At 50.6% G+C, this 23,968-nt stretch overlaps 8 protein-coding genes across 8 annotated transcripts; 4 read left to right on the top strand and 4 right to left on the bottom strand.

Annotated features, from left to right (window-relative positions):
* Positions 1-755: 755 nt before the first annotated feature.
* On the bottom strand, positions 756-4,125 carry ASPSYDRAFT_159219 (nuclear import receptor MTR10; the record flags this gene model as incomplete). The annotated part of the gene is made up of 8 exons (XM_040842806.1): positions 756-844; positions 900-1,430; positions 1,480-1,905; positions 1,956-3,236; positions 3,291-3,387; positions 3,483-3,755; positions 3,809-3,901; positions 3,994-4,125. The coding sequence occupies 8 exons, from the start codon at positions 4,123-4,125 to the stop codon at positions 756-758; spliced, it is 2,922 nt and encodes a 973-aa protein (XP_040698895.1).
* Positions 4,126-4,572: 447 nt separating this feature from the next.
* On the top strand, positions 4,573-4,976 carry ASPSYDRAFT_158836 (small nuclear ribonucleoprotein E; the record flags this gene model as incomplete). Its single annotated transcript, XM_040842764.1, has 3 exons — positions 4,573-4,713; positions 4,766-4,856; positions 4,924-4,976. 3 exons carry the CDS (start codon positions 4,573-4,575, stop codon positions 4,974-4,976), a joined length of 285 nt encoding a protein of 94 aa, XP_040698894.1.
* Positions 4,977-5,150: 174 nt separating this feature from the next.
* ASPSYDRAFT_93112 (5-formyltetrahydrofolate cyclo-ligase) lies at positions 5,151-5,991 on the bottom strand (the record flags this gene model as incomplete). The annotated part of the gene is made up of 3 exons (XM_040852783.1): positions 5,151-5,272; positions 5,332-5,844; positions 5,898-5,991. The coding sequence occupies 3 exons, from the start codon at positions 5,989-5,991 to the stop codon at positions 5,151-5,153; spliced, it is 729 nt and encodes a 242-aa protein (XP_040698893.1).
* Positions 5,992-6,319: 328 nt separating this feature from the next.
* ASPSYDRAFT_93111 (uncharacterized protein) lies at positions 6,320-7,193 on the top strand (the record flags this gene model as incomplete). Its single annotated transcript, XM_040852782.1, has 4 exons — positions 6,320-6,433; positions 6,493-6,607; positions 6,668-6,846; positions 6,897-7,193. 4 exons carry the CDS (start codon positions 6,320-6,322, stop codon positions 7,191-7,193), a joined length of 705 nt encoding a protein of 234 aa, XP_040698892.1.
* A 256-nt stretch (positions 7,194-7,449) lies between these two features.
* Positions 7,450-8,067, bottom strand: ASPSYDRAFT_158889 (uncharacterized protein; the record flags this gene model as incomplete). The annotated part of the gene is made up of 2 exons (XM_040842768.1): positions 7,450-7,855; positions 7,925-8,067. The coding sequence occupies 2 exons, from the start codon at positions 8,065-8,067 to the stop codon at positions 7,450-7,452; spliced, it is 549 nt and encodes a 182-aa protein (XP_040698891.1).
* Positions 8,068-8,494: 427 nt separating this feature from the next.
* ASPSYDRAFT_93109 (putative non-repetitive nucleoporin) lies at positions 8,495-12,805 on the top strand (the record flags this gene model as incomplete). Its single annotated transcript, XM_040852781.1, has 5 exons — positions 8,495-8,780; positions 8,836-11,295; positions 11,343-11,431; positions 11,486-12,115; positions 12,197-12,805. The coding sequence occupies 5 exons, from the start codon at positions 8,495-8,497 to the stop codon at positions 12,803-12,805; spliced, it is 4,074 nt and encodes a 1,357-aa protein (XP_040698890.1).
* A 932-nt stretch (positions 12,806-13,737) lies between these two features.
* Positions 13,738-15,112, bottom strand: ASPSYDRAFT_60833 (TauD/TfdA dioxygenase family protein; the record flags this gene model as incomplete). Its single annotated transcript, XM_040849909.1, has 3 exons — positions 13,738-13,850; positions 14,020-14,354; positions 14,430-15,112. 3 exons carry the CDS (start codon positions 15,110-15,112, stop codon positions 13,738-13,740), a joined length of 1,131 nt encoding a protein of 376 aa, XP_040698889.1.
* A 3,747-nt stretch (positions 15,113-18,859) lies between these two features.
* On the top strand, positions 18,860-19,802 carry ASPSYDRAFT_93107 (EXPERA domain-containing protein; the record flags this gene model as incomplete). The annotated part of the gene is made up of 4 exons (XM_040852780.1): positions 18,860-18,935; positions 19,150-19,344; positions 19,518-19,670; positions 19,732-19,802. The coding sequence occupies 4 exons, from the start codon at positions 18,860-18,862 to the stop codon at positions 19,800-19,802; spliced, it is 495 nt and encodes a 164-aa protein (XP_040698888.1).
* Between the last annotated feature and the right edge of the window lie 4,166 nt (positions 19,803-23,968).

Genomic DNA, 23,968 nt, shown 5'->3' with positions numbered 1-23,968 from the left:
AGATGCAACCTATATCATCTGGGCATGCACTAGACTACTAACTCCATACTAACCACCAACTATTAGTCTTTTCAGGATCCCGCCCTTCCCGTACCTTACCTAGGCTTGCCGCGGCCAGGGCAGAGCTCGGAGTTAGCAGAACAGGTTAAGCTGGAACTTGGAAGGAGCGTGGAACGCCCGAGAACGCGGGGCACCAAGTTTCAAGAATGATTTGCAAAGACAATCCGCCCTAGTTGCCAGACTAAATTCCCTAAACTATAATTTCGTTTAGATACACGCAGGGAACCAGCGGCCTCGGGGTGGAGGTCGATGTGGCGCCTTCGTCATCTCATCTCCCCCATCTCCATCATAGTGCATAGTGGCTGCTCTGAAACGAATGCCCGCGAGCAATCACAATCACCCCGAAAGGGACGGCAAGAATACATGATTGGGTATGTGATATTCGCATAGGTTGGAAGCTGCACGAACGCATGCCATCTCACCCGCGGGCTGAGTCTCATGACGTGCGCGATTATGTATAGCGATAGATTGCTGAGGATTTGGCTTTCCCCGCCACAGGAGCCGAGTGTTTTTGTAACTCGAGCGCGGGTGGTGACGAGGTTTGAACGGTTCGTCCCCATGTATGTCGGTGTCCCCAAGAGCTGCTCCTGACCTGTTCAGTCTCCGCCCCGTCTCCTCCCTTTCCCCCATCTTGTTTCCCAAACGAAATGAAAAATAGAAAACTGGCAAAATTTATCAAGACAGAAAGAAGAAATCTACCCGCTAAACCTGAACCGCGTAGCCTCCAACCGGCCTAACCCTTCCCTGGGCGCCACGTTCCGACGGCGGTATGAATTGGTGAAATCTATAGCACACGTTAGCTCAGGTGAAATAAACCGCAAATCGGCCCATGTTCATACCTTGAAGGAGAACGCGAATCTTGCGTGTTTCTCCTGATTGAACCTTTTCGGAAATTCCATTCAGTAGTCTTTCCGCTTCGCCCGGCTTCATCGTACCCGTGGGGAGCATCTGCAGGGTAGACTGCACCCAGCCACCTGCATCTGGCGGCATTAATTCGAACATGGACATTAGCAGGCTTGACGCATCTGGAAAGCATTCCCCTGGGAATGTAAACATCATGCCAGTGAGAATACGCTGTACGAGGACTTGTCCTTGCGACGCAATCAGCTGCTTCACGGCCTCCTGTATCTCCGGAGGGTTGGTATATGTTTTTCCATCTGGTGCGGTGAAGCTCGAGACGGCAGGCTTGTCAAAAGCAAAACTGAAGAGGTCGTGGTAGTAGTGCAGCGTGGCCATAAGAGGGTCGATTTGCTGTAGCGTAAGGGAGCTCAGTGCAGCCGAGAAAATCGGCACTGAGAGAGAGGAAGCGAGGCACTCTTTGGGATAGAATCGGATGGCATCGGAGGAGAGACGGAAGAAGTCCTCAATCACTATTCACATGTCAGACAGATTAAAAGCAAGTTAATGCATAAAACATACCATCAGGTAGGTTTTCTGGCGGCAAGTCATTCAGAGTGCGGAGGAAAGCGGTAGCTTGCTGCTCGAAAAACTGGAACACTGCTCGACTTGTTGCGGGGTCAACGTATTCGGCGCCCTCAGAGAATTCCCGTACGACGGCATCAGTGGCCCACAGGAAGCATCCTTCCTTTGATACTTCGAAGCCGCTCGCAAGACTCTGAGCAAGCGTTGGGAGCAGAGGGCTCATGGCGGTTCTGTAGCTGATGATCATATTTCTCCAGCAACGACATACGCGCTCCAGAATTGGGGTAGATGTCGTAAAGTTCATGACGAGCGTCGTCGTGATAGGCAATATCTCACCACAATACTTCACTGCTGGGTTCTCCAGGTCTTGAGCAACAAAAGGATTCACGACCAGAATAAATATCGTGATCAACTGAAGGTGATCTGTCGCAAAGTGAGTATATAATAACCGTATATTGTAGAAATATACTTACCGGCAACAGCGCGCTGGCCCTGTTCGTCTTTGGCATTATTCGCCAGGTTCATAATGCGCGACATGAGGGGATCACAGAACAGCTTCATGGTCTCATATATCTTCTCCAGTGGCTGCACAGCAACAACAGCCGCAACACCTTCCGTCACCTCCTCCTGGCTGCTTGGCTTCAATCTGTCAATGACAGACTCGTAGAATGAATGAAGCTGCGCAATGTGTCCTCCAAGAAGTTTCTGACAATCCGTTCCAAGGAACTTGAATGCCAAGGCAGATGCCTGGACGACTTCCACAGAGCTATGTTGGAAGCCGGAGATGACATAGTTCAGCTGTGCTTCGAGGGTCTCGGGATGCTGCGCCGTCCATTCCGTGTAGCGTGCAAGTGCCATGATAGCCTGGAACCGGACCTTCTCTTGGTTTGGAATTTGAACAATTAGGGGAATGACCTGTGGCAAGACTGCATTTTCTTCCGGGTCAACCATGCGGCCCATGGCTCTCAGGCTGAAAAGTGGTGCTTCAAGCTCTTGCCAGTTCGGAACGTGGTCATCCGTTGATTGCGAAGCGTACTGAGAGATCCATTGCTGGATAACCTGGTAGGCTTTCGACAAGCACTCTGTAACTCCGATGACAACACAGCAATCCTTGAGAACGTCTCCCATCGCGTGTCGGAACTGTCGGAACTTTTCTTCTTGCTCTCGATCACCTCCGAAGAGATCGGTTTCGCCTTCGTCGGGGCGCGGGTACTCAAGGTGCTTGATCATGATATCCACCAGTTTTGAGAAAATATCGCCATAGACCGCACGCGACTCGGCATATCGTTCCAGTGTGACGTATTGTTTCAGTTCGTACCAGAAGATGAAGGTGATAGAAACCACATCACGCTCCCAATCCCGTGCACAACATTCCAGCACTGCTTCCACTAGCTCCCGGAACTGTGCAGGCTGACGCGCCATCAGGACCACCCATGCTTCACCAGCCTCAGCAAATAACCTTGTGATACCTCTGAACGCTTCCGTATCCTCCGCTTCGGCGGTTTCGGCGATCTTATGGCGGAGAGACATAACGCGTGGGTACAAGGCCTGGATGATGGGTAGTGAGTCATCGACTTCACGTGTGTCTCGGTATAGAGTACACATGCTGTCAACTGCAGCGTCGAATGATGCATCGTCATCCAGGGCCTTCAAAACGACGTCCATCAGAGGCGAGTCGACAATCTTCGATGCGGGGATCTCGCGCATCCAGGACGTTATACAATCGAGAAGGCGGGGATTCGTAGATGCCTCAGCTAGAAGTAAATACAGTCAGCAGGGTTTAGCTGGAAGTGAAAACGGAAAAGGACACGGACGGGATGATTGAGAGTATTGAACCAAGAGATGCATGACTTGCTCAGCATTGTCTTCCAGCAGTTCTTTCGTCCTCAACGAGAGTTCATCTTCCTAAGGCGAATGTATTAGATCCTGAACTATGGCCGCGCAAAGAGTCGTCGCCGGTCGATGTTGTAAACATGGGATGCTGAGTTTGTCGAACATACAGATAAATTGATTTTGCGACCTTCCGTCACTTCTTCCGGAAGGATTCTGAGAAACTCCAGCACGCAGTCGCTGGCATTGCTTCCGAGGGAAGAACCAACAGTAGCCAGAACGTCTTTCCATTGGATCATCTGGATAGCAAGACTGGCTAGACACACGCAAAGCTGCGTTTGGATAGGTCGCGGCCCCGAACCGAAAGCCACTAGGAGATTAAGAACTGAATCTCTCAATGCAACCACGGACTCTGCGGGCAATTGGTCGAGGTCAAACATGATCTGGCATAGTCAGTATGCCATAATGACTCCACGGGATTATTCTCCGGCTTCACCTTTCCCTTTAATGTTGTTGCTGCGAACAATTTGGCCTCCACGGGAACGTCGGTCGACTGTAACATTTCATGTGTAATAGTCCAAGCCTCGACCTACATGGTGAGTCCATTCGATCAGTATAAACGCTTCTCAAACACGCGGTGGTGTGCCGTGGGGACAGGTGAGGGGCTAGGGGCGAACGAACGGATTTCTGAAATTTCTCGAGAAACTCATGAGCATGAGCCTTTTCGGTACGCGGAACATTCCCTTGCATAGTAGAGACCGCTGCTAGGACGGGCCCAAAGGCCTGTCCTGCGGCATCTCCTTTGCTGGCCATGGTCGACGTGGGAAAGCTGTTTTGGTGTGGATGTGCTCCGTGGGAGTCGGAAAGAGGGGTCAACTAGGCCGGGAGGCTCAACACGAGTGGGTTTCAGTCATGAATCATTAAAAAACATAGAATAAATTAAGAAACCAGAGAGCTGGGCTGCGAGGGGCCGCCGGTTGTGCGCAGATTCGGTGTCAAACGGTCGTCAATAGGAGAGGAAGTGGGATGGTGGCTGATGATCCGCTCCCAAGGAAAAGTTGGTGAGCCGCAACAATCAGTTGGCACCGAACTGAATTGGAGAAACCCGCGCGGCCTGTCGAGCTTCACATTATCTTTTCACCTACCCATTTACCACCACTCGCCGCCAACCACCTCTCCTGCTCGGTTTATCTCTATCGATTGCGCCTTCAGTTCACTTATTCTATTCTATTTTATTAATTTTCGCAAACTCGCGTCGTCATGTCTGGCAGAGGAGGTGGTGCTGCTCGCAAGACACTGCTTGCGCCCATTCACTTTATCTTCAAACTCCTCCAGCAACGCTCAACAGTCTGCATCTGGCTATATGAGCAGCTCGCATTCCGTATAGAGGGGAAGATCAGGGTATGGGAATTCCTGTTTTCTGCGCAATGGCGATCGCTGACCGAATGGCTAGGGGTTCGACGAGTTCATGAATCTGGTAGTCGATGACGCCGTGGAGGTTAAGCTGGCCACAAAAACTGACGAGGAAAAGAGAAGACCATTAGGTATGTGGCAGCAGTGCAGAATCTATCATTTGCGACTTTCAATGCTGATGAGTTGTTTCGAAAACAGGTCAAATACTGCTCAAGGGCGACAATGTCTCCCTCATCCAAGCTGTCCAGTGATCGCGAGTCGCACCTCGTCTCCTATCTAATACGTCGTTAATTCCAACACAAAAGTTCTTCGCCGTTTCCTGTTCTACGGAGATCTTAAAGGCTACTATCTACGCTGTGTCACTGGAGGATATGGATGGAATAGATATATCTGCGGACATCTGAAACTATTTCTGGACTTTCCGATTATTGTTGGCGCACGAGACACCTGTCATCGCCAACTAACACGACATCTATCAGCCAGTCATGATTTGTAACGGGTACTTCTTCGGGCGGGGAAAGCGTTTGCTCCTTGAGAGAGAGGGCGACTGTGATTTAGTCAGGAAATTTATTGCTCTCCTACAGTTCGGATAAGGTTTTCTCTCACCGAGTAAAGGCATTTTTCTCGTTTCTGCTCCTCTTTCAGCTTCCCATCTCAAATACCTTGTCAAAAAGCTGTCATAGTATCCTTTCCCATGACCAAGTCTATTAAATCCTGTATCGAAGGCCATTCCAGGCATCACAATCAAGTCTAGCCCGGATAAGTTAGTTGTCACCTCCTTAGCTATCGTCGCGGCTAGTCCAGTCCCGCCAAAACAGTTCTTCTTCCTCAACGCCTGTTCTTCGGTGAGGGACGGAATTCCCCATTTGTCGCGCTCTAGTGAAGTGAACTCTTCCATGGAGTCTAGCGCGAGCATATCCATGACTGATGTCTTCTGCTGCGTGGTCGTGGTTTCAATGCTATGGATGTACGGCACGAAGACCTCCTTGTGACTTTTGAAGGCATCTTCCACTATTGCTGTTGTCGATAGCTCGCCTGTCGGCATGGACAGGTAGACGCCTATTCTTTGGGCCCTCTGATATTCAGGAAGAGCGAAAAGTCTGCTCGCAACCGCTCGAGCTGTACATCATTAGCAACTGCCGCCATTTCAGCCAGAGGATAATGGTGCCAACATTGGTTGCCGATAGAATCAGCGGAGATTCCCCGGAGGACGTCCCGCATTCTTTTGCGGAGATCCTTTTTGGCTGTCTGTATTCCCGCCGTCATGTCCAATGGTTAGAGAAGATGGTAGAACAAAAAGAAGCGAAGATAATGGTTAGTAGAATAAGAGTAGTCGAGATTACCCGAGTGGCTCCTAGGACATTAAGGAGTTGGACGTCCATGGAAGAAGCTGAGAGTGACTCCCGGGCATATCACAGTGGAGGCTTGGCGTCGGCATTGCATTCATCATTGTTTTGGTCGCATGGCTGGATCGACAGGGCCGCGAGCTCCCTTCGAAAGGGCAACGTGGATTGCGCCCTTGTGTGAAAAACCCTTCTCTCACTTCCACTTGCTTCGTCCCGTCTCCCAACCTGTTCGACAGCTTCACGCAGCAATGCTTGTGGTATACCTACTTGCGAGCCTTCTGGCTGGCGTTGTTAGTGCCGGCAACGTCGCCGATCTTGTCGGGACTTGGACCACCAAATCTCGCAAAGTCATTACAGGGCCAGTATGTTTGGGTCAATTGCCAGTGCCATATGGATGATGCTGATGTCGTTTCTTCGATAGGGATTCTACGATCCAGTCAATGATAAATTAATCGAGCCGGATCTTACGGGCATCTCGTTCTCATTTACCGACGAAGGCCATTTCGAACAGGCGTTCTACCGCGCCATTTCCAACCGTTAGTATATATTTTCCCCGACACTAATGGCCGCATGCTAATGAGCGCCCCAATTTACAGCACAGGATCCATCATGCCCTAAGGGTATTATGCAGTGGCAGCATGGTACATATACTATGAACCCTGATGGCTCCCTACATTTGACACCAATAGCTGTGGACGGTCGCCAGCTGCTATCGGATCCGTGTAAAGAGGAGATCGGGATATATACTAGGTACAATCAGACAGAGCTGTACAAGGTACATTTGCCCCCTTTATACTGCCGAAGGGCTGCCGTTAACATCGTTAGTCTTTCACCGTGGCCATCGATCCATATCATAAAAGTACACGGCTCGACCTCTACTCGTTCGATGGCGCGCCCATGGCGCCGATGTATCTTGCCTATAGGCCACCGGAGATGCTGCCCACCAAGCCGCTGAGCGACCTAACGTCCAAGAACAATAAACGTCATTTCGGTGGAGACCCTGGTAAACGCGTCGGTTTGGCAGGCCTTGTGAGTAAAGACAGTCTTCTTGACCCAGACCGCTGGTTGTGGCTGGGGGTGGTTATGAGTGCTGTGGGGGGCCTCACACTGTTCTTCTCTTAGAATCAACGGCTTAAATGCTTAACTGAAGAACTTGATCCGGTGTATGGGGTCTCTTCTCCGGGGTTGTTAACTGTTTTGCCTGTAGGATACGTCTTTGGCATCCTATTATGCCTTGTAATATATTCAATTATAAATGTCTTTGTAATCGGAGCGCGATGTTTGCCGCGGGAGCCGTTGGGTCAGATCGTGATGAGAGAAGTTCCGTGTAGATCGTATAATGGTACAAGGTTAACATACAGTTCGGCTCCATACTCAATCAAGCCGCAGAAACAGCTTCCTTTGCGATTTTCGCAACCTCACCTCTCTCAGCTGGCTTGCCATCCAGGGCACCCCCGGGCGCAAAGAGGGTTTTGAGGACCGTACCAATTTCCAGTTTCTTGCCGCCCTCCTTCAACTTTGCTACCTCGCCTAAGACGATTTGCTTGATCTCGTCGACACTCATTGTTTGCACTTGGCTTCCATACTCCTCAAGGATTGCCTGAGCCTTATCCTCTTTCTCCTTGAGATCCGGTCGCTCGGCGTCGAGGAATTGCTGAGCCGAGTCCTTGGAGGCAGAAACGCGTTTTCGGATCAATGCCAGTAATTGCAGGTCAGTCTGGATGGGGGACGACGTTTTTTGCGAGTTGTTGGTTTCGGAGATCAGTGCTCGGAGGACGTTCAGCCTGGGGGTAACAGTCGGTCAGTATAGAAGGTTTAAATGGTATTTACAGGGATTTGGGGAATAAACATACCTATCCGTATCCTTTGACCGCATCGCAGTCTTCAAATCAGTTCTCAATGTAGCCATTAATGGCGGCAGCGATGGACTGGCTGTCGAATTCCATCGCACTTGGTAGAGACCCAGGCGGGTTGTTAGTCGCAAAGCTCGGAGCATCGCTACTATCTAATGAAGACAAGACAAACGTAGAAGAGATACAGAGCGGAATTGAAAAAACCCAGAGTTGCAAGTTGCTAGAGTGGTCAAAGCTGCAGCGAGTCGTGTTTGTTGAGGCAGAATCTCTGGAGGCGGCGAGCTTGGGTGCACGGGCCCGATCCATGATTTTGATTATTGCTTCTGTTTCTTTGAATGCTCTCCAAGCTTGCCGTCTTCGACCCTCAGGACAACACACCACCCGAGGAACATAACACCTCGTCAATTCATGTTCCTTCTCCTCGCGTTTCGGCCTTCCGATCTCCTCAACCCCGGCCCTGCTTTTTCTTTCGAAATTGCTTCATTTCCCCGGCCCTTGCGCTGAAACGAACCTCGTCCACGCCGGGGAGCGCGATCACCTCAACGGCTTGAACGATTTCGAGGCTGCACCATGTCCTACCCTGTTCTTCCACCAGTGACACCTCAGAAACCTCTTCCTGGTGCTTTCTTCCAGACACCCGCGCCCGGCAATGCGCTGAATCAACCACAACCCACACCACCCCAGCCGACCGCACAGCCCGCAAATGCGGCGGCGCAACCTGTGCTTCCTAGGTTTCCTCCGGCCTTGAAACCGGCACCGGCGCAGAATCTGAATACGGAGGAACGTGCGGCACGGACTGTCAATGATACCCTCACACAGGAAGCTCGCTATCCCGACCTCGACAGCTATTTGTCTCGTAAGTGATTTCGAGAAATCACACCTATTACTACAGACTGACAATTCGATTGTAGAGGGATTCTCATCCGATTATGACATTCCCGTCTCGCCAACATGGGCGCCGTTCCAGAAAGTCAAGATGTACAACATACCCGACCAAATATTCGACCAGTATAACCTAGCACAGGTATCCACCACCATGGGCTTGTTGGCGGAGCTGAATCACGCGTGGGTAGCCATCGACAACGCGCTATACCTCTGGGATTACACACACACAAATCCTCAACTCGTCGGATTCGAAGATCAGCCCAACAGCATCAACGCGGTCAAGCTAGCCAAACCACGTCCCGGAGTGTTCCTCCCTAGCATTACCCATTTGCTCGTCATATCGACAACGGCGGAGGTGATACTGCTCGGCATGAAATGTGAACCGACCCCGGGAGGTGGCCGACAAGTGACTTTATACCAGACAGGGATGTCGACATCTATACGTGGATTGGATATCAGCATCTTGGCTTCCTCGGACGCGACTGGCCGTATATTTTTCGCCGGCACTTCCGATAACGACGTTTATGAACTTACATACCAACAAGAAGAAAAATGGTTCCAAGGTCGATGCGGCAAGGTGAACCACACAGGCTCCCGCATCGCTACATTTGCGCCTTCTCTAAGCTTTACGCAACGGCCATCGGAACATCTCGAGCAAATGGTAGTAGATGACTCTAGGCGGCTTTTGTACACACTGTCATCATCATCTACCATTAGGGTATTTCACTTGAAAGTAGATGGCTCCGTCTCTCTCGCAATTACGAAACCGGCCCATGATATCTATGCCAATATAGGCCACATCATCGCCTCTAACCAAGCGCTGAACTCCAAAGTAAAGATTGTGTCAATCAGCCCGATCCCAGCAGCCGAGGCGTCAAGGTATCATTTGATGGCGACTACCGCTACAGGTTACCGCATTTACTTGAGTGCCACTGGGTCCTATAGTTGGTCTCCTGTACCGAATGGCGCAAATGCCCCAACAAGCATGCAGGCTCATTATGTCAAAACACCGCCATTTGACAACCCACCGCCTGTGTACCAAGGTCAATCGCGCTTTCAGCCCTCAATGGCGGCGTCTAAAGTTCCGATCCACACACTTGATCCAACCAGGTCATCAGCACGATTCCCCCCGGGCTACTTCTTCTGCTTCTCTTGCCAGGACACGACACAAAAATCAGATACATTATTTATATCTGCTCCAGACTCAGGACGCGTGGCCCGCTCGCAGGAGAGCGTCATCCCTGGAAAGGCCGCGGAGACCGGTATATGGCTCTCGTTGGGAAGCAGAGCGGAAGACATCGGGCTCAGCTCTCCTACTACGCCAGCTTCGGCAAATCCGAGTGGCTTTGGCAACGAACTCGCCGTTCAATTCGAAAACCCGTCCGCCGAGGTTGCCATTTTGACAAATACTGGTATTCATGTGTTCCGGAGGAGACGACTCGTTGACATCTTCGCCGCTTTGGTGCGCAATGGGGGTAGTGGCGGCGACGAGGGTCTCGAGGGCGAAATCAAGAACTTCATTCGTACTTATGGACGCAGCGAGACACTTGCGACTGCGCTTGCAGTTGCATGTGGCCAGGGCGTAGAGGTTTCTACGGATTCACGACTTACCCAGATCAACGACCCGGATGTCCTCGAATTCGCCCGCAAGGTATTCATAGACTACGGCGGCCGACCCACGCTGAACGAAAATGCTGTCGCCGATAATTCTACTCCCGCCATTGACACAGTCGTCCCATCACCTCGACACGCAGGAATCGCGCTATACATCTCAAGACTACTCCGGTCAATATGGCGGAAGGAAGTTGCTGCAGTCGCTGGTGCCCCCGGTGGACCGCAAACGATTTCATCTACCATCCCAACACCCAAGCTGCTAGACATTCAAAGGGATTTATCTGCTTTACAAGACTTCTTCAAAACAAATAGGAGCTTTATCGAAGGACTAAGCGGACCCGAAGCTCTTGCGCGCGTATCGACAAAGCAGGAAGAAATTGAACTTCAAGCAGAGCATCGGGCGCTTCATTCACTCGTACAGCTGGTATCTCACACCATTGAAGGGATTTCATTCGTGTCGGTTTTGTTTGACGAGAAGGTCGAAGAAATTGTCGCTCTACTACCGGATGAATCAAAACAACGGTTCCTGAAGCTGACGTTCGAGGAGCTTTTCAGCACCACCAAGGGTCATGATGTTGCCAAAGAGCTAGTCAAGGGAATTGTAAACAGAAACATCGCCAAGGGAGCTAATGTCGAGACCGTAGCAGATGCTCTGCGTCGGCGATGTGGCAGCTTCTGTAGCTCTGAAGATGTTGTTATCTTCAAAGCCCAAGAACTGCTTAAGCGCGCTACCGAGGCTGGCTTCAACTCGGAGCTTGGCCGTAATTTGCTGAACGAGAGCTTGCATCTGTTCCAGCAGGTGTCAGAGAACCTACCCATGGATTATTTGGTACCCGCAGTAGAAAGTTACATAACAAACCAATTCTTTGCAGGTACGCTTCCCACCCTCTAATAGGAAATTTCTCGCTAACTTTTATAGGTGCTATCCAACTCGCTTTGAATGTTGCTGGTCGATCAGACAAGGCGAACATGGCTTTGTCGTGGATGATGGACGGCCAACCACAACCGGTAAGGTGTCCCAGCTTAGGTATGTCGTATAATACTAACGGGGATATTGCTTAGGATCCTCGAAAGGACTATTACCTGTTTAGAAAACAATGTTACGATCTCGTGTTTAAAGTTATCCTCGCCGTTGACAGCCTTGCCCTCCAAGATCCCGGCGTCGTTGATGGGCAATTAACATTGGTCGCCAAGCGCAAGAATGAGGCCTATGGAATTATTTCAGAGTCTAAAGACGAAGTGTTTTTGACAAGCTTGTACGATTGGTATCTCGAGCAGGGTTGGAGTGACCGGCTGTTGAGATCGGACTCTCCTTTCGTCGTCGAGTACCTGAAGCGGAAATCGAACGATGACCTTTCACACGCCGATCTCCTGTGGCGGTACTACACTCAGTCTGAACGCTTTTACGAGGCCGCTAGAGTCCAGTTAGAGCTGGCTAATAGCTCCTTCGTTCTCCCTCTCAGCCGAAGGATTGAGTATCTCGGCCAAGCACGGGCCAACGCTTCAACCTTCACTCAAGATGTGGGACGACAGGCACGACAGCGATTGTTGCAGGAAGTGTCCAATCTCATTGATGTGGCGAATATCCAGGATGACCTTCTACAACGGCTGAAGGACGATGTACGCCTCGCGCCCGAGCAGAGGGCCAAGGTCCTCGAAGACGTGGACGGATCCATCCTTGAGGTTTCTTATGTATGCTCCCCCCATCCATCTCCACCCCCACGCCCCCATGCCCCCATGCCCGTATCCCACGCGCATTACTAACAAGCTCAGATGTTCAACCAATACGCCGATAGCGCAAGCTACTACGACATCTGCCTGCAAATCTTCTACATCGCGGACCACCGCAACCCCGCCGACATCCGTTCCACATGGCAGCATCTCCTCCAGGATCTGCATGATGAAACGGTTGCACGCGGCTCCCCGCAGCCCTATGAGGCTGTTGTTGACAAGATCCGCTCCCTAGGGTCCCGCCTCCGCATGTCTGAAACCATCTTCCCCATCCCCACTCTTCTGCCCATGCTTGAACGCTACGCCCTGGAACACCAGCGCAACGTCGGTCCTCCGACGTGGGTCGTCGACACTTTCTTTGACCTTGGCGTCGCGCATGAGTCTATCTACTCCGTCCTTGAATCAATGTACTACACCGACGAAGCGCCATTCCACGGCGCAAACCGCAAGATCATCGCCCGCGACCTTCTTTACACTATCGAACACTGGTTCCATGACACTGTACGACTTGGTGGCATCGTTTTCGGGAGCGACATTATTGCTGAGCGCGTCGTCGAAATGATCATCCTCATCCAACAGGGCGGTATCAGCCCAGACCAAATGGCTGTCGCCCATGAGCTGCGTGCTAGGATCCAAAATATTTTGAGTTAGGTTAGGCTAGGTTGGGGGTTTATAGAGTAGTTCCGTTAGCTTAGTTCTTACATGTCTTGGTTGAATTAAACGATGGTAATGGATCCCTTTTTCAAGCTTTATCAAGGTTATATTCGCATTTACGACTTTTCTCTTTTTCCCTTTCTCTGTTCAGCTGTGATGGTGTTGCCATCCGTCAGGTTCTGCTTAAATTCCCTGATACTTTGCTTCCTCCCGTTTCCAATCATTTTTGATCTTTTGCGATCTATACCAGGCTAGCTAGATAGGATTCGCGCAGGCTGTATGCCTTGTATACGGAAAATGGACCTATATTTCCGATTTTCCCTACTTTACCTAAGATAAGAAGACCAGAGAAAAAGATGAAAGGAGGCGCTCATCAAATAATATCTCTATTAAGATCATTAGGACAGTAACTAGGTAAGCCCGAGATAAATTGACGCAGTGCTGTGAGACCGAACGAAACGACAGAAGCAAACAATGGCAGGCAAAGTAATTCAAAATAGTCTATTAGGGTGGCAGAGGTCATCAAGTCTTCGAGGGGCGGCGGTCGAAATCAGCGGCAAGTGGAGACGAGAACAGGGAGGGCAAGGCAGGAAAGCAAGCCGCTCCCCGAAGAGACAACAACGGGAAAACAGATAAACAGAAAGGCTGAGCAGGTCAGGTTAATTCATCAAAGCCGTCTATCAGAAACCGGACCGAGGTATCAGGGAAAACATTGGAAGATAAGCAGGATGGAACAAAGCGCACATGCGGGACCAGCGGCATGCAGCGAATTGAGTAAATTGACCGAGGGCGCGCAGGAGTAGTTAAGAGCGATAGGTGACGGTTGGATGTCGAGGTATTTTGCCATAAATAAATTCAAAGAGAAAAATTCAGCGATGATGCAAAATTAAGGGCGCTTTTTTTTTGCGAGTAAGACGTGCTGAAATCCATTATTCAAATTGGTCGTAAACAGGGATCGGCTTTTCGCCCAAAGCACAGAGACGGAAGATATGGCGGAGTTTGGCACCGTAATCGTCATCAATGTAGTCAACAATAGCCGAATCTAGAGAGTTGGAAGGATTTAGTTAGTGGCCAGTTCCACCGCGTCTCGGGCTAATGCATGAAAAAATAAAAGGAAAAAAAGGGAAAAGAAAAGAAATTCTCAAAATTTCAAAAATTCCAAAATTCAAGAAAAAAAAAAATCGAATGAGGAAAATTTCCAAATTACTTACGAATGGTGCTCCTGTTGTCGAAAATGACGATAGTCTTGGGTTGCCNTCGAACGCGAGCTTGGAAGTCGTGTCCTGAAACAAAGTGTTGCATAAGAAAATCGATCAACCAACGCTGCTCTGCTTCTTTGAGGCCCGGGATCTTGGTGATAAATTCCCCGTTAAGGAAAAGGGTTTTCTGTCCAGTCACAGGGTGCACGCGCACCAATGGGTGGACGGTATCGACAGCATCTTTGCGAACCAAACCACCAGTAAGACGAGTGTGGGTGATCATTTTCGAAGATGAGTGGACTGCCTGCAAAGTGTCCAGCCACGCGCAGAGAGTTGGGGATAAGCGCCTGTTTACGGATGTCAGCTCTGCATAAACGGTACCTTTTTATTACCGGATAAAAAAGGTCTTTAGCTAAACTCACTTGTAGGCCAGGTCGGTCGCAGCAAAAACAGTATCACCTCCAACTTCTGGTCCTTCCAAAAGTCCTAACATGACATAACCAGGCGGCTGCACTTCGTAGCTGACATCCTGGTGCCAGAGAGTGGTGGTTGTGCGCTGTTCCAGGAAACGAGAGATCTCTTCGCGATTCCCATCGCGGTGGATAATATGAAAGCCTGGGAACCCGCGAACGGTACCGGATACGGGCTGATAGTTCGGTTTGCCAAAATGTCTCATAAATTCTGATTGTGCTGCGGGACCGGCATCAATGAGATCTTGGTTGGGGAAGGCAACGACTCTGCGCTCGGCGACAAGCAGCGCGAGTTCGTCCTTAGCAGCCGTGGAGAGTTCGCTCAATTGCACGCCTTCAAGGATGGTTCCAATCTGAGGCTGGATTTCTGTGACCTTGACATCGGGGGTCAAAAGAGTAGGCTTGGATTTATCCTTAACTCGCAGCGCAGGGTCCTCATAGTCGAAATTAGGGAGAGGGTCGAACCACATCTTGTCCCATGTAGGGAGGTATTCGGGATATCTGGTTCGTAGATGGTTGTCCTTTGTGACATCCACATATGGGATGTTGATGTCGTAACTGATTGGCTCCTGGTCTTTATGGGATGTGACCGGCTGAGCCTGCTTAGGCCTGATAACTGGGGCGGAGGAAGGCATTGCGCTTTGGGGGGAAGGTATTATGGAGTGATGTGTGTATAGTTAAAAGGGTTTGCTGCCCTCTCGTTATACGAGGGGATCGAAAAGCGAGGGGTACAAGAAGAAGTTACTCCAAAAGACTTCTTTGGTGACGCGAGGAAGTATAGATGCTTCACAATAGGAGGGGGTGGGAAGCAAAAATTAATAAGACTTAGCCACTTTCAAGAATTGAGAAAAAAATAAGATTGAGCAGATAGCTTCCAGATGGCGGAGGGAGGATATCAATAAATAGTTCTAATTATCGGGACACAACTTCGTCATCGTCATCAGATAAAGCAGCAGCTCCTTCTCAAGGAGGAAACATGGCTAAGTGGAGGATGGTCTGATAATAGTTGCAGCGCCATCACGCATCCACCGGACGGTTTCGCTTAGACTACTGTCATTTCCGGGCCGGTCATCTTGCGATGGGGATGCGCAGATGACGGATAAAAGAGCTGGTTTCCACGATGCCATGGCGAGCAGGGGTGCCATCGGTGGCCGGACAGAGGACATACAAACTTGAACGAAGATCGTAAAGGGGGGACGGGAGGGGCAACGGCAGGACAATGGGCCACTCAGATTGGAGGATGAGACGTCGAAGAAGGCGAAAATCTACCAAAAAGAACACGACGGGGAGGCGAAATGGAGGAACTCTGGATGAAAGGAGCTGGAAGCATCCATACGGAGTTGAGCCCGCGATTGTCACAAGTATCCAGAAGAGAGGCGGTCAAAGAGGAAAGCCCTCGACGGCTCATCATCGGCACAGACGGAGTAGCTCCTGCAATCTGCAACGAACAGTTGTCCCAAACTACCTCATGGATGCGATTATCGGGATGATTGGATCCTGATGTTACGATGGACGCAACTAAGCACCTTCGACTCCCTGCTGCCGGGCTGTTCCGGGGGACTGGCTCTCCAGCGTTCATTGCCTCAATAGTCAATAATTTTGGAATAGTTTCACCGCTCAACCCTGTTGCAATTTGAGCGACCGATAAGAAAGCCGAGAAGCCGCAGAAGGGTGAAAAGTGGGACTAACACGCACGTTGGCCCAATATCACCTAGTCTTTGAGCCTGTTTCCAGCACTACTCAGCGGGCTGATTCTGGGTCGATGAACAAATCCTTCGCAGTAGTTAGCTGCCCGAGATTTGTGAAGGAAGGCGCAGCTTGCTGTAGCTTTGCTATCTTGCATGAGTTAGCCCTTACATAGCTTGAGAGAAGATGGTAAAATCCCGAGCAGGGGCCTGCCCTGTGCCAGTATGGCCTCTACCAGTACCATAAATGTAAAATCATGTCCCACATATGTCGCACGGCCATTGCATCATTTCCGGTATTACCTATCTGATTCAGCGTCACAACTATACTGCAGCGAAATTCGTAGTGCAGGTGGTGCTTCGGTGGGTGGATCTCCAATCTTTTCTTTTTCCTGATTGATAAGGCGAACGCAGGTGGCCCCTCCGGAACTATTCCGTGCCACGTTAGTAGTGGGGAGGTAAATCAGGTCTATAGCTTTTCCATTACTTCATTGATTGGGCGACATCAGGGATATGAGCCGTTGTTTTTGATTCGGATAGTTCTTCCTAGCGAACAAGGGGGCCCGGCGGAAATAAAGGACCGTTCGCTAAAAATCTAGACGACGCCATAAAACGGACAGTTTTCACATCGTGATAGGCGGGTTTGCACCAGGACGAGGGAACAGTGTACATCAAGGGTTGCACCTTGGTTTGCTTAGCCGAACATTGCGAGTGGTTCCTCGGAGGGGTGTGCTAACAGGATCCCTGTCGATGGTAGGCTTGAATGTTTGATATCATTCGTTTTTGGTGGATGCGACAAGGGTAAAAGCACCAGAACATGTTGATGCGCCTGTTTCAAGCCAAGCGTCCCATAACTCCATCTAATTTCGGGAATGCGGTCCAATGCCCGTGGTTTATCTTGGGGTCCCCACACGGTAGATGATTCTTGGGCTGGGTCTGGAGAGTCAGAAAAATCGTTCTGCATCGCAATCGGCCCCAGAATAGCGGCGAAGGTGTCTGGAATTTTCCCTTGTTCCCCTTTCCAAGACCCATCAAAGTCAAAACGGAAGAACACAAGAAAAAGTTTGTTACGATAAGACCCAATAATATACCGAAAATAGCCAACTTTAAACATGCATGGTACCGTTTGAAATTTAAATAAGTTTCACAGCTCGAAATCTCAGTTCAGAGTTGAGACTGCAGGATGAAATCAGTTGTGCATGCAACATATTGTCTAAATTCTGTATCGATTGACGATATCAACTCGTGCAACACCGGAGAGTCCAACGTGGAGCTCAACCGGACAGTCGAAGACGATATCGGCTGCCCCTTGAACCAGGATGGGAAACTAGCTGATCAGGTTGCTGTCCAGTTATTAAAGGGCGCGCCGGAGAACCCATCATCATTGACGGAGAAATCATAAGGTCGACGCCAATTGAGTAAGAAGTGGCAACTTTGGGACACGATTATTCGTAAACGGCCTCCCCAGTAGGAATGCCGGTAGCCCAGAATCCGCATCAATCCTCTGACATCTACCACAATAGATTCCCGATAAAACGTCCCTTCAAGGTACCTTTCGGGTTCTGGGGACGGGCCCACTTGGATTTGATGTTACGTTCGAGAACAACTGCATCATTGGACATCAAGTCCATCGTTCTGGCACTAAACGTAAAGTTCCCGTGGCTTGCCCCAACGAAACCCAAGGCGGGCCGAGTTTCAATTTCGAAGAGCAGTTAGTGCGAGGCCCGATGGGCCATAAACTTCAGATTCGAGCGCAACTGCTGGATCGGGTAAACTAGCTGCATCCCGCATGCAGCGACCATGCGTCGTCTAGTCGATTTTGAGCAGACATTGGAGAGCATCCTTCGCACCACCGAGGCAGCAAGTCGACCCATCCCTGCAGTGTTCTGACGGTAAGACTCAGCCAGGCCGATTGTCGGGACGAGCTGCAAGATCAGCACGTACTTTCAGAAAAGGTCGAGTCGACAGCTGGTTGATTCTTCGTGAGTACCTTCGAAGGTTGGCCTCCCCGCCATCCTGGGCCGCGACGGGTCATTGCACAAGCCAGAGCCGGAGAAGAATTCGGCACCTGAGTGGAAGAGCGCAGAGTTGCGGTGAGACGCCTTCTTTGATGGATTATATCCCTCACTCGGTGTAGGAGTCATGGACGAGGCCGATCGTGTCTCGAATAGTTCACCTTAAGTCGTAGGTTTCATAGATTGGGTCACTGAGGCTGGGCAGGACAGCTCCTATGACGGAAATCCAATGTCAGAATATACTACAAGCCCGAGGGCGAAAAAGCAAAGTGAAGGCTCTCAGTGTTAGGCCGCACACTAAACTTTACCTCCCGCAGCGAACAGATTGCGTACATTCCGTACGATCCACGCAGCTAAGGATAAGCTATGTTTAGGGAGGCCGGACGCGTGCGTTCGAAAAAGCAATTATGGGCCTATGGCCCAAGCCTGCCTGCCTTATCGCTACCCGGGCTTCCACCGGCCTGGGTCTGGTGAACGGCGGGCCTCTCTCTCGACTCGTCTCGAGCAGACGAGGCGAGCGTTGCTTTTTCCAAAGCGCGTCACATGACCACGCGCTTCCGTCCCGGCAGACCCGTGATCGGGGTTTCGTGGGTTTTGTTGATTTCCCACTTATCATCTCCAACGTCCTGCACATCGCTGCTCTGTTCGAGTTTCGGGCGTGTCTCCAGCCTGTCAATCAGCCATGCCTTCCCTCTGGAGCCGAAAACGCGACTTAGCCTACTTCGGGTTCTTCGCAATCCACATCCCCATCATCTTCTGTGAGTTGTCCACCGTTTAGTCCGCATGGATTCCTGCGGTCTCCACGCATCAACAAGTTCACAGGTCACAGCCCAGCCCTCGCTGCCGAGCACGGCATGTGGCATAGCTGATTGACCCAGCTTGTGGACAACCCATTGAGGTGCAGCAAGTTGCAGACACCGATGTAATCTCCGGATTGACTGACGCCGGGTGGTATGACATCTTTTTCGGTAGTGGTTGATGCTGTCCCTGTCCTCCCAGGCCTGCTTGACAACGCCCTCTCACGCCAATTACGCGATTTCTACATCGCCACATACCGGGACAAGTTTTTCGAGGGCCCCGTTCCCGCATGGTTCACCTCCTATACATGGATGGAAATATTGTACCATGTCCCACTGAGTATCTGGGCCCTCGGCGCCCTCTTGCGAGGTACGACCCACCTAATTCCCTCACGGACAACCCCCTCCCGAGCCCACCCAAGCAAGGAACTATAAGGCGCTTGGGACCTAGGCTCCTAGCCTTGGATTCTAGTCCCGCGGTTTCAGCCTCGCGTTTCCATCAACCCTTTTCCCAGTGGATCACAACTAACTCGACTTTGACAGATGATCCTTTGGTTCCCGTCCATTTGCTAGTTTTCGGCTTCCAGTCGTTCCTCACATCCTGGACCTGTCTTTGCGAGGTCTGGGCATGGGAGGATCGCACCGTTGCTGAAAAGCAAAACCTCACCACGCTTTACGGCCCATATGTCGCCCTTGGTACAGATGGCTCGGTCCCACTACTGCCTCGGTGCTTGAGCTAACTTCCATTTTTACTTAGGGGCGTTTATGACGTTGGATATGTTCTGGCGGCTTCGGACGAGGCTTCTAAACAAACCAAAGCGAGAGTAATTATCTGGGTTCCTTATCTGAAAATCCTGAATATAGGCCAGTGAAATATAAGAAGGGGGTGGAAAAGATGTTCTTACAGTGAAAATCTTGGTAGATCGTGTCGCTGTATAGCAATCACTATGTTGATACAATTCAATCTCGTTGCTCACAAGCAACGTCACCATACAAAGGATCGGCGTTTACTACGTAACGTCTACTCCGGAAGAATCTATACCAGGAAGAGGAATTGCAAACAGATAATACATGATTATTACTATCATAAGCATTCATTGGGGAGTGACACCGCTAGCCCAGGAGCGACAATCCTAGCCAAACCGGAGAAATGAAAGTAAATTTCCGATGATGTCTCGTTTACTTATCCTGTCTCGAGTACACCGTAATCCAGAGGCCTATATTATTCTCTAACGACGAACGTCTGATCCAACGGTACTGGCGTTTGTTAGTGACTGCACCAGTCACACAGTCACGGATCGTATTAGAAAAGGCATTGCCGGAATACGTCATTTCCCTGGTATCTCGGCGTTGATCTCTGAGACATCGGGCAGGATTTGAGTGAAATAAGTCACACATCATATCAGGAAACCAATGGCCCCGTCTAGGTCGCCGTTAGCTGCCTCCAGTGCTCGCGTGGCTTCCTCGCGGGTGAACCCAAGTTCTGTGATCTTCGCGATGGAGGCTTCGGCCCAGCGGGACGACTGTGTCTGTACGGGGGCTGGGCGGGACGATGGGGACGCCGTTGGGACCGAGCTGGGACCTGCACCGCTGGAGCTGGCGCTGGGTCCTTTGTTACCGGCTTGATGCGTCACTGCTCCTGTTCGAGCACCGATCTCGGCGCCGTCAGCTCCCTTGATGGTGGGCTCATCCTCGAACTCTTCCAGGAGGTGTTTGGGGATCTCTGCTTCTCCAAGAAATGGGACGGCTTGGTCTTGGATTACAAGTGCTCCTCTCCTTAGATCAATACAGGCCTGGTGTCGTCTTAGCATGTCAAGTCCGAGGAGAAGGTCGATGTGTTTTCCTTCCATGACGGTGAAAGAGCAGGGGAGGAACATATCGCCAATCTTGATCTGAGCCGAGTGTACTCGACCGAGTATATTTGCCGTTCCGACACCCTTTGCGATACCTCCATAGCGTGAGTCTACCAAGCGCATTATATTGCATGCGGTTGCGCAATCCGGCGACATGATAGTTACCTGAGCGCCGGAATCGACGAACGCGTTGACTTTATGACCATTGACCTCAACGGGAATATACAACATCGTCACGCGGCCAAATGCTGTGACACAAATTAGCGGTCTGTGCTCAAACTCATGCAGGGCGGCCACTCTTCAACCTACATTCAGGATGATGTTCCATGGCATTATGCAAGTTCTCCGTCACCGCATTTTGCCGGATAATCTCCTCGATTTCCTTCTGGTTGTCCGGATTGAACGGGTCGGCATTCAGCATCGCAATCCGGGCCTCTTTCTCCGCTTCTTTTTGAGATTCCTGCCGCTGCTGGTTGAGCAGGACTTCCCGGAACCGTTGAGGATCGTCAGAAACATCTGCCAGCTCGGGATTTCGCTGTCGCACGGCGTCGCGCACACGGTCATCGCCTAGTATGTGTAATCGGATCATCTCGGGATCGGGGTTCATTTGCTGCTGTCGTCTCTGAAGTTGCTGGGGAGGTGGCGCCTGAGTTGTCGGACTACGTAGCGTGACGTGAACCCCCAGCATGTCCCCCTCCCCGATACCGAGCTGTTCGAGGGTCTTGGAATCGTCGCCGAGTAACTGGTTATTGTATACAAGTCTTTGGGATGAGGGCGGGATGGAAGTTTCGCTCTGGACGATGCTTTTTAGGAGCTCGATTGTCATGTCAGGACCAACCACCAGCGGGATGAGATCGAGCTCGGCCTGGTCCGGCCTTATCACGTTCACTGTAATACGCCTATATTGAACAGTCCGTTAGCCGTAGTCCGTCCGTGAGGGTTTTGTTTCCATATTGCCAACTTACATGTTGGCTCCTGTGGTGCGGGGAAGGCGGGCGCGAAATGATGCGAGTGAGAGCTAAGGAATGAGACGGTCGCGGTCGTTTGCACAGTTATCTATTGTACACGAGCTAGATAAAGCGAGTAGAGAGTGAAGCCTGAAAAAGGGTAGGAGACTGAACGAGGCTGATAGCAGTCTGATATGGTACAACGATGCGAGGGAGTAGCTGGATCCCAAGCCGAAGGTGAGGGAAGGGATTCGAGGGGCGCAAGATAGGAGGAACAGGATAATAAACAGACGAGAAAGAAGGGATGAGAGTAAGATTGAGGGAGGTCAGAAACAAAAAGAAGCGAGCAGGGTATCTGAAACTCGATGGGGTGAGTAAGAGTGGAAGTTGCGGTTGCTGGTGCGCTGCAGCGGGCGGAGGAGAGAAAGTCACCGCTCAGGCAGCCATTATCATGCGTCATCTATACAAGAGGCAATATTGCTGGCCAGGCACGCCCGGACTATTTCCGAGCCTTCGACAAGCTTAAAACGTGGAAATATTGGTTATTGATAAAGTATATCCAAGAAAGTATAAACCCATACTTTCTTTGAAAGAAACGTCAGGTTCACAATATGAAACCTTGACGAAAACCCTCATATATATATTAAGAAACCCACGACACACTTGCCCTCAGCCAGCAACAACCGTACTTTTGGGAGCCGAATACAAAACAGCGTTGATAAACCAGTCCGGATGGCGAGGAGTTCTTATTGAACTTCCATTTCTAGAGGCTGGTGTGTTGCTAACCTCCAACCAAATCAGCTAGAAGAGGGGTCTCGATGGAGGGGACACACTAAACCTCGAAGTCAACACGAGGTGATTACTCGTTTCGGTGTTTTGCATGAAGAAACAGCCGTTGAGGTGCACATGCATATGCTAGCATTATAGCCCGGAGGGGGATTTGGGACCTTTTGAAGAGGCTCCAAGAAGAGGACAAAGCACTCTTCTAACTAGTAACTGCACATGTCCATGCTCGGGTTATTCGACGACCTTGGCAAATGCCATGCCTATCTTTGTCCACGGATTTATTTTCCTAGCTTCGCCCAGCTAGTGCTGAGGCGATGGCCTGTTGGAATCTAGACTAGGTAGCCGGTCATTTTGGGCGAATCTCAATAACGCAAGAACGAACTGCGGGAGTTTCCATCTTGCCTAGCACTCGCAGCGGCCTGGACAGGACGATCTGCAAGTGCGCTACTTGCTAGGCCCTACTAAGAAACGTGGGCCAAGTGAGATCGCGGTCCTGATAGGCCCCAATTCCTCATATTCCATGTGCAGAAGTGTGTCTTCCTTGACAGCGTCGATCTCGCTTTGCTGAGTGGGTCTTTTTCGCGGAAACTGCGCTTACTGAACCAGCATATTATTGAGGAGCGTGTTCTCGGAAGACCCTTGGTGTTTGGGACGGCGTCTGAACTAAACCTTCGCTGGCTCCAATAAGTAATTGCCGTGACGTGATTGAGGGGAGAGACTTATGGACCTACTTAGTGGAGGACCCGATATTGGTGCCAAACTGCCAATCTGGTGAATCTGATACCATCACATGCAGCGCACTATTCCTCTCCTGTTTTAACTTTGACAAAGCCAAGAATGGGTTTTTGTATGATCACGAGCACCACCTCTCCCGAAGTCGTTATGTACGCGCATTGAGAAGGAGCTCCGGTTCGCTGGTCGACATGCGACAGCTGTTGAAACGCATCTGGGAGCCAGCGACTGAGAGAAGGGTGATTGGGGGACTCTGTGATAGGGTTAGTATGGTATCATGTCTCCATGCTGTCGCCTTTGGCCTTCTCGTAAAAACTTTTTCTTGTATTCATTATACGCAACGTGTTTGACCATACCCTCTAGGGTCGGGCTGGAAGAGTTTCCTTGAGCGTCATGCTTGGTAGCGATGTTAATTTGAGAACGATTGCTCGAGGGTGGCATGAATAGGTTCAGTCGAATCCTGTTTGGGTTGGATTCTGGAACATCGACAGGCCGATGTTGTTCTTTGACAGCTTTGGAGCTGGCCGCTGGCTCGGGACACCATCAATAATAGGAGTGACCGGCTGAAGAGGAATGAGGAGAATAAAAAAGAAGGAAGGATTCAGGATTTGGAAGCGACATGACAGTGCGCTGTGTTCACGGACCGTCAGCCTCCCATAGGAAGCAGCACTGCTGA

This window comes from Aspergillus sydowii (genome assembly GCF_001890705.1).
Source record: "Aspergillus sydowii CBS 593.65 unplaced genomic scaffold ASPSYscaffold_12, whole genome shotgun sequence".
NCBI lineage: Eukaryota > Fungi > Ascomycota > Eurotiomycetes > Eurotiales > Aspergillaceae > Aspergillus > Aspergillus sydowii.
This window is presented reverse-complemented; position numbering and strand designations above follow the sequence as displayed.